The sequence below is a fragment of the Eurosta solidaginis genome, chromosome 3 (genome assembly GCF_040869045.1).
Source record: "Eurosta solidaginis isolate ZX-2024a chromosome 3, ASM4086904v1, whole genome shotgun sequence".
Classification (NCBI taxonomy): Eukaryota; Metazoa; Arthropoda; class Insecta; order Diptera; family Tephritidae; genus Eurosta; species Eurosta solidaginis.
In genome coordinates, this window is record NC_090321.1 from 7,499,103 (window position 1) to 7,507,964 (window position 8,862).

At 40.3% G+C, this 8,862-nt stretch overlaps 1 protein-coding gene across 1 annotated transcript; it reads right to left on the reverse strand.

The window, feature by feature from the left end:
- Positions 1 to 927: 927 nt before the first annotated feature.
- On the reverse strand, positions 928 to 8,639 carry LOC137243191 (nucleolar pre-ribosomal-associated protein 1). Its single transcript, XM_067770563.1, has 5 exons — positions 8,418 to 8,639; positions 7,953 to 8,352; positions 6,647 to 7,561; positions 5,495 to 6,507; positions 928 to 5,174 (listed from the first exon to the last, which is right to left on the reverse strand). The coding sequence occupies exons 2-5, from the start codon at positions 8,347 to 8,349 to the stop codon at positions 1,125 to 1,127; spliced, it is 6,375 nt and encodes a 2,124-aa protein (XP_067626664.1). The 5' UTR covers positions 8,350 to 8,352; positions 8,418 to 8,639; the 3' UTR covers positions 928 to 1,124.
- Positions 8,640 to 8,862: the final 223 nt, after the last annotated feature.

The window sequence follows — 8,862 nt, forward strand, 5'->3', positions numbered from 1 at the left end:
TGGTATTCTGGGGACATAAGAAGACAACACGTGGCGGTTCTGAGGGCAGTATTTCGGCAGGCCTGTAGCTTCTTCCAGTGAGTAGTCTTTAGGCTTGGTGACCATATCGGGGACGTGTAGCATGCAATCGGCTGGCCAATTGCTTTGTAAGTGGTAATGAGCGTTTCTTTATCTTTTCCCCAAGTACTGCCAGCAAGAGATTTGAGGATTTTATTACGGTTCTGGATTTTCGGTACAATTGCGGCTACATGCTCACCAAAATGTAGATCCTGATCAAACGTCACAGCCAAGATTCTGGGGTGTAAGTCGGTAGCGTAGTGCCCTTGACATGGATGTTCAAAATGGTCGACATTTGGGACGTCCATGTTGTAAATAAGGTCGCCGATGATTTAGTCGGTCAGGTTTCGCGAGGTGAAAAAACTGGAGAGAGGTAGCCGTTTATTTTGTTGCAAAGCTCAACGATCTGTGGGCCTGGCCATGTGGCCATTATTGTGCAGTCATCGGCGTAGGAAACGATAGTAACTACTTCTGGTGCCGAAGGTAGCTTTGATATGTAGAAGTTAAACAAAAGTGGGGATAGGATACCAGCCTAGTGGCACCACTTGTTTAATTCTTCTTGGTTTTGATGTTGCGTTTCTAAATTGCACCGATGCCTGCCGACAACCCAGATAATTTGCGGTCCACCTTTTAAGACTTGGGGGAAGGGTAGACCCTTCCAGGTCTTGCAGTAACGCGCCATGGTTGACCTTATCAAAAGCTTTTGATAGATCTAGCCCAATGAGTACTGTTCTATGGTGGGGTTTGCCTCAAATATGTTATTGTTCGGCATAAAAAAAAATTGTGAATTCATAGGCAACCAAACGTCATAAATCAGCCCAAATATTAAGCTACTTAAGATCTGTTCCTCAGGTGCAAGCTCCCAAAACCTTGTCTTTAAATTTATATAGCAATTTTTTATTGGTCTTAAACGATATAGAAAAGATAATTATAAACACGCATTAAACATTTTCTTTTACAATACAAAAATCAATATTACATTACATAAAATGCTATCTTTAAAAATTGAAAACTTAACACTAAAATTGGGGCCACGAAAATTGGTCATGCAAATTGAACATCTTGTGCTACTCAGTCACAATTTCATTTAGATCATACGTTATCGAATCACTGTTCAACGCTTCCTGTGCATGTTTACACGACCACCAATCGATTGTATAGGCGCGCAAGCTCGACAAAGCCATAACTGTAGAAGCATCCACTGTATCTGCCATCTCAAACAAATCACGACAATACTGCGCATGCGCAGCCGCGCCAGCGCCACCAAACTGCATAATACCTTCAAGATCCTGCACCAACGATGGCCAGTGTTTACCAGCGCAATCAATTAGGTGCGCCAACTGCGTTTCGGACATGGCGCCATGTTGTGCGGACGAAGTCTTTTGCATAATATTCATGAGACGAGCAAAATTATGCGGAGTAATGCGCGCAGATAAATGTGGGAGTAGACGTAACACAAGTTGATGTATTTCGAGGCTAATATGCGAGTAATTGTGAAACTCGTGGGCGAAAGCTTTCGTCGAATACCAAATATTGCTCAAAGTGCTAATAAGACCCTCAATCACATCAAATTGATAAAATTCGATGGTACTAATAACAGAGTTAAGCCAGGGCAAAAGACCGACATGTTCGATCATCATCTTTGAGGAAGCAGGTATTTTAGCGCATATGGAGAAAACAGAGAGTATAAGCAAATTCATATCCAACGTAGATATGGCGCTGCCATAAAAACCTTGCAGAACTTTGAATGTACTGGTGGTGACAAGCAGGAAAAGGTCCGATCCCGATTTTAAGCCATTGCGTATGACTTCAACAATGAATTGCCGAAAATGTTGATGCTCAATTTCATGCGAGTAAAATAGCACATTGAATTCAGGCACGCATTGGAAATTAAAGGTGCTCTTCAAGCGCAAATACATGGTGAGCTGGTTATATAGTAAATGTGTTGGATCTGTAGTTAGGTTAAAAGTCTTGGCTACGAACAAGCCAGAAATATAGGGTACACGCGGTGTGCCACTGTTTTTTTTATGTTTCACCCATGAATCGCGCAACTCACTCAGGCCTGCTTGTATGTTATCGTATGCCTGCGACCAAAGCGGACGTTCGAGAAACTTAGTAGCTTCAAAGTGCGCGCGATATCGTAATTGCGCGCTACCAGCGGCCAAGCGCATATCACGGTCCTGTGATGAGAGCGCAGCGAATACCAGCGCTAATAAACCATTTTGTACGGGACGCACTGGATATGAATACGCTTCGGGAGCAAAACACATATTCATTAGTGGCACAAAAAAAGCGGGATCATAACATTGCTGATAAACTTGTGCGCGTGTAGGACACAAACGCAAATCGGTTTCGGTGAAATGCACACAACCACGCTCAACGCGTCGCTCTAACTCATTGCTACCAAATTCCAGCGCTTTAGCGGCGGGATCACGGAACTCGAGAGAAGGCATCTGCTGCGCGCTATTCAATTTGCGCCAAATAGGAAAGTTATCGATTGTGTACTCGCAAAGCTGGCGGTCGATGAGTGACATTACTTGCGCTATTGAAGTTTCTTGCTGCGTTAGCTTGGCGTGTTCCTCATCTTCTGAGCGCAAGGCGTAAAACGCTATAGCGCTTTCCCCCCAAATGAAGGGGCGATATTGTTGTAGACCGCAATCATGTAGTTCATACAGCTGCAATAGCGCTAAGGCGTAGCGGTCGGAGTCGGTGAGTTTTGCTTGATAGGCACCTAATATAATCGGGATTTGATTATCACTAAGCGCAGCAGGATTCTTCAATGCGAGCGTATATAATAGGTGAATCACTTGCGTTTTTACTTGTGTTTCACGCGCTGATAACACTATATCAAAGAATTTGGAATGTGTGCAAATCATGTCGAAGAGCTGCGCCGGTTCCACTAATGGCGGCGTGCTCTGTGCTTCTCCTGAATAATCAGTGTAGAGCTCCTTACAGAGATATGCCAGCAGCTGTAGCAGTAACGCATGTGTGGCATCTGCATGCTCTAGTGCAGAGTCATCGCCCACGATGCTCTGCATGCCAACTTTGAGACAGAGTTTACAGAAATTAAGCCAGTGCTGATTTTTAAGTAACTTTGTAAAGTCTGGCGCAAAGGCCTCAGTGTTGGAAGGTAAGATATCAGCGTTATCTGGCAATATATTTTCATTCTCCAAGTCGGCTTTATCAGTGGAAGCCGATCTCTTACGCTTCTTCCCAGTAGGTTTCTTAGCTTCCTCAGTACGATTTATAACGCTTTCCGCTGCAGAGCGCTGCCACCAGTCATAAAGTAAAAATGCACATAGCTCCAATTTTTCCGCCTCCAGTAATTGCTTTTTCAAATCAATGCTTAACAGTTGTATTTGTAAATTGATAAAATTTACAAAAATACCTTCACGCTGCTCCTTGCTACCCATCGTGTCGGTGGCATTACCAAATGCTTTCTTATAAATAGCATCAATAATGCGTAACTGATAAACTTCACAGCCATCAAATTTGAAAGATTTCTGACAAAAGTCCATACATTCCGAACGCGGCATGCAATACGTTATGAGTGCTATCGAAGCGTTCACATGCTCTTTGTAAATTACGCCTGCTTTTTGTGGCTTTTCGATCGTTTTCATGATACCGGTCTTGAAAGATTGATAAAGGTTTTGCAAGAGCTTTGGCTCGAACTCTAGGCTTCTGCGAAATCCAATATCTAACAATGGATAAATTAGCTCTTTCTTGCTCATATTCTCAGGCAACAGCTGCAAAAATTCAGCCTCTAGCCGCAAATCGCGCTCCAGCAGCAAGCACGCCAGTTTGATAGTGGATTTAGCCACACGTCGCTCAGCAAATAAGGCATCAAAGAATTTCACACCCATCTGTGGTATGTATTGATGAGAAATGAAAAGAAAATTATGCAGCGCTTCCTCTAATTGCTCAAAGCTTATTTCAGCGCCATAGCGTTTTACTATATTTACATAAATTTTCACAAACTTGTGTATAAATTTTTCGCAATTTATCGCTTTCTTAAGCGCAGCCAAACGTTGCAGCACGCACACTAACAACTCATAGTATAAGCTCTTCTGCATTGTTTCAACCAACAAAAAATCATTGTATTTCAGCTGTGTCACCAGCATTTCAAGCACTTCCAAGCATTCGCTTGAATTTAACTGTATGGCGCTTACCAAGCGCACCGCATCTGTCAATTGCCCGCTCGCTGCTTTTGTTTTCTCCAGCGCCTGAATTGAAATTGCAACCGCCTTCACCACTTTCAAGCGACAGTTCAGCGTATGTATTTTAAAATAATCTAAATAGTTACAGCGTTCGGTGAGCAAACGCAAAAAATGTAAATAGCTCAATTGCGATTCATTGTCGGCGCTGAAGAGCGCTGTACTTTGAATACGTGTCAAACGCAAATTGAATACATATTTAAATAAATTATTCAAAAAATTGTGGTGCCATCCATCTTGAAGCATATCTACTTCTTTTGGTGTTAATAGCGCGCATATAACTTCCATACAATCACCTAAGAAATTCGCTCCTGCCACAGCTTGTTTGCGTGTCAGCCGTTGCTTCTCGACCAATTGTGCCACTACGAATAGTGTTTGCTGCATATAGATCATCAGTAAACGCTCACTCTTCAAATCCGCAATAACATTAACTGTTTCGCCACCTAGAATTATCTCAAGGGATTTTGTCTCGGCTTTTGTTGGCGCGCATATGTTTGTGAATTTAAGGTTACCCCCTACCAAAGCGTCGTGTAATTGTGTCAACATTTTTAACTCCTCAGGTAACTGGGCGCTTGAGAGCGCTAATTCCTTATCACTAGTTGCAAGCCAGCTTTGCATATATATTTGAAGGGTTTTGAACTCCTGCTGATAAAGTAGCAACACTTGTTCGGGATTTGGATAATAATGATACAACAGCAAGCAGACGGTCTCCAGGTATTTGTCAAGCGGTGTGATAATTTCCACACCCTTGAAAATTAGCGGCATAAGTTTACTTATTGAAATACTTTCCACATAGGCTTGCACCGATAGACCATTCTCAATATTTTCGAATAGTTTGTGCAAATTCTGCTCATTTAAAATGGTCTCATTTGTTTTGGGCATCTCAATTTCGGCTTGGGTGACCTAAAGAAAAAAAAATAAGAATATCAAAATATTGGATTTTTTTTAATTTCCTTCTACACTTAGCAGAGTGAATCAGCTATTTTCATTATCAAGAGAGCGTACCTCCCCCACATGTTCTCAGTCGAGCAAGCCGCATCAAATACCCGCCCATAATGACGAGCACTCTTAACCACCTGAATATCTGCTACATATTTCATTATTCAGGCGGTCCGAATTTTATTATTATACGATTTATCCAAATTATCCAAAGAAACAGATATTCGTTAACTAATAATTTCATATACCCTATCCCTATATTTACTTTAAAAATGTATACACACCTGTAGCGCTTCAATGAAAACTTGCGTCACTACATCAACCGTATCTGCTTCAAAAAAACGCAATGCTTCCAGCCACAAATCAATTTCCCAAACTCCCGATTCAAATAGACCAGTATTCAAAAATATTTTATGCAACAATTCACCAGCTTCAGAACACACCTCATCTGTGCCATAAACAAACGCTTTGATAAATGATTTCAAAACACTACTAAATAGCTCTTCAGTTGGTTCCAATGCTTTTGGCAATAACAGCAATATAGTCTTTACCGCTTTCAACTCCAATTTAATATTACTTGTTTTGGCACCAACATCTGTGTCAATGAACTCCTCGCCAGCATAGAGAGGACGCAACACCTCCAAATAATCCAATATAGTGCTTGTCTTATGCACAAATGAGCGATGCTCTTTACAAATAACCAACACCAAATCCAGTGATATATCCAAATGTTCCAACACATTGACCTCGGGCTTGGGCCGGTCCTCAATGGACACGTAAAGGGAATAAAGTATATCCTCAACAGTAGGGAAATTTACCAAAAGATGATTTAAGATATCTAAACGAAAACGACGCAGTGAATTTACATTGCCACGCGATTCTTCACGCTTCGTTATCGCTGTCAAATAAACGGAATATTGTGAAAACATAGCGTATAGTAGTCGATTTGTGGCCAAACGAAATTGAAAATCTTTATGACGCAACAATTTAGCACCACTCAACAACACCAACGTTTCGATAGGCAGACACACATTTTTGATGAAAAACGTACAGTCGGTGAGTGTCATTTTATCCAGTGCTGCTCGTAGTAGTTGGGGCTTCACGATAGTTATTATTTTTGTTAGGAAATTACAGGCACGCACCCAATTAGCTGATTGTGTGCGCATAGGATTTACGATGCCAGCGTAATTACGTACGGTGAGTCGTGCAAGCTCTGGACAGGCGGTAAGAATTTTTAGTACGAGCTCCGTTTTACGATCATCACACCACGGTTTATAGAGTTGACCAATTAGTTTTCCTGAAATAGGGGGAGTATACAAAGTGTTGTTAAGATTTATTGCTATAAATGGTGTAAAATCGTGTTTCAACTTCGAATTTATCATTCCTAGTCAACATATAATTCCTTTATAGCTATTAGCGACTACACTCTTACTCACCTTGTATAGCATTATATTTCTGTCTGTAGTGTATCGCCGCATGAAAGCAAATGCCATGCTTCCTTGATGTCAACAACAACAACAAAAACTCATGCAACACTTGTGCAACTGCTTCACGTTCTTCCGCATTTACCAATGATTCAAACATACCGAGTTTCTTTTGCTCATCTACGCCACCTTTCCTGCCCGCACATTTAGCCGCATACACTTTAGGTCCGCACCAATCATAGAGACGTACAAAATGTTTACAACATTCTTCATCGAATACATGAATCTTTTTCGTCTTCGATATTTCAGGACATTGCAGCACATATTTACGTAAGGTGCTTAATACCAAGCAAACAGTTACATGATCATCATATTGTAAACCAGAAATGACTGCACGTACCAGTGTGCCACGATCGAGTATATTACGAATGAGCAGAGTATTGCCATCTACAAGATAAGCGAGTACAAAATGTATAAAACATTTGCGTACTGTATTCTTCTCGTGCAATTCTAAATATGAATGTGAAAGGAAATTTTCGATTGATTTCACATTCGAAATCACTTGATATGAAGCGAGTAATTGACGTCCCAATTGCGGATCAACGCATACCATAGCGGTAAGTAATTTGAGAGCTGTGCGACGATGTTGCAGCTGTGGGGATTTTAGTAATAATTCTATGACATTACCATGTGACTTGAGAAAGTAACGTGAGGCATACAGTGCTGACTCCATGTGATCTTTTTGATTTGAAACAATTTCCATTAGTACCAGCTGTAACGCTTCACAAATGTAGCCGATATGTAAAAGATTTGATTTATCAACACGTTCTACCGCTTCAGCTAGTTCAAGTGGTTTACCGCGTTTCTCAATGTATTTTGCAATCATTTTAGGGCGTGATTCCACTAAGTGTAGAAAGTGACGAAGTTCTGGGAGGAAGAAGTAAATGGGTTTAGTAACAAATAATAAGAATGAAATAAGTACAAATAAGAGTATCTTCGGCTATATCTAACATGCCTTTCAAGAGTACGAAACGAGAGAGTTGCACAATTGTGACTGTAAGTCTTATCGAAAATGTCAGACCACACAATCAAATACATGTGAGCTTCAAGCTTTATATTTAGAGAAGGAATAAATGGAACAGTGTAAAAAGTTAAAGTAATTACCCCTAGCAAACTTTTATCTGAGAAGCTACTCTAAGGATGTACAATTAATAAGCACCTCCTTAGTCGTACGCCAGCTATGTTCTATCCTTTTTTGGAAAACACATCTTTCAGACTAAATTAGAAGAAAACGAAAGGTGTGCGAAATCGAACTCACCTGTAATAAAGTTATTAGATCGCAATTTTGTACGAAAATTTAACATTTTAAAATCTTTTGAAAACTTGTCAATCTTTTCTTTGGGGAGCCAGCCCCCCTCCTTTTCTACGGAGAAAGGGTTGTGTACGCCATTATCTTTGCCAACCTCAAGGCTGTCTGCTTTATCGCCAACATTAGCTTCATCGCCATTAGCTTTATTTTCCACATATTTGACGATATTATGTTCTTCTCCCTTCTGCCCCTCGTCATCTTCACGTTCTAATAGCTTCGCCTTTTTCAATTTTTTGGCAATTTTCTTTGGCACAACCACTTCGCCATCATCCAACGCCTCCTCGCCGTTTTCATCATGCGTGACCGAATGCTTACGCTTTCTTCTATTTTTCGCTTCGATGGCCATTTTCTGTAAACGTTAATTTAAAATTGTTAGAAATTTAATTAAAATTAATAGTGTTTTCATTTATTTACCGATTTTTATAATTTACCGAGTTAAATGAAAACAAGTGCAGTTAGTTTCGCACGTGTTTCGTTATTTGACGTTTCGGTCTGTTTATTGTTGTTGTTGTTGTAGCAGTCTGTTTATGCTTTTGTCTTCTTTGATTTTGTTTTGAACCATGGGCTCAACTATATCAACTCAATGGATCAGCTGATTTTTTTTTTTTTTTTTTTCACTGGAGTTGGCTTTGTCAAATAGAGCACGCACTAAGGCTGAGTAACACAGCACCGTGCTGTGTTATTGTGTTAACCATTGTAAATTTTACCAAGTAGCGCAACTAACAGCTGATCGGTGAAAATTCGCACATTCACACGCACAGTTCTCGAGTCAGTTTCAAAAAAAATTTTGATTATTTAATTCAAATTTTAAAGTCAGATAGTCCTTACAAATTTATGTATACAGAATATATATGGCGAT

Coding starts and splice junctions, on each gene's coding strand:
- LOC137243191 (XM_067770563.1), bottom strand. CDS start 8,349: ATGGCCATCGAAGCGAAAAATAGAAGAAAGCGTAAGCATTCGGTCACG. Junction 6,508..6,646: donor GAAATATAATGCTATACAAG/GTGAGTAAGAGT, acceptor CCCCTATTTCAG/GAAAACTAATTGGTCAACTC. Junction 5,175..5,494: donor TTTTCATTGAAGCGCTACAG/GTGTGTATACAT, acceptor TTTTTTCTTTAG/GTCACCCAAGCCGAAATTGA.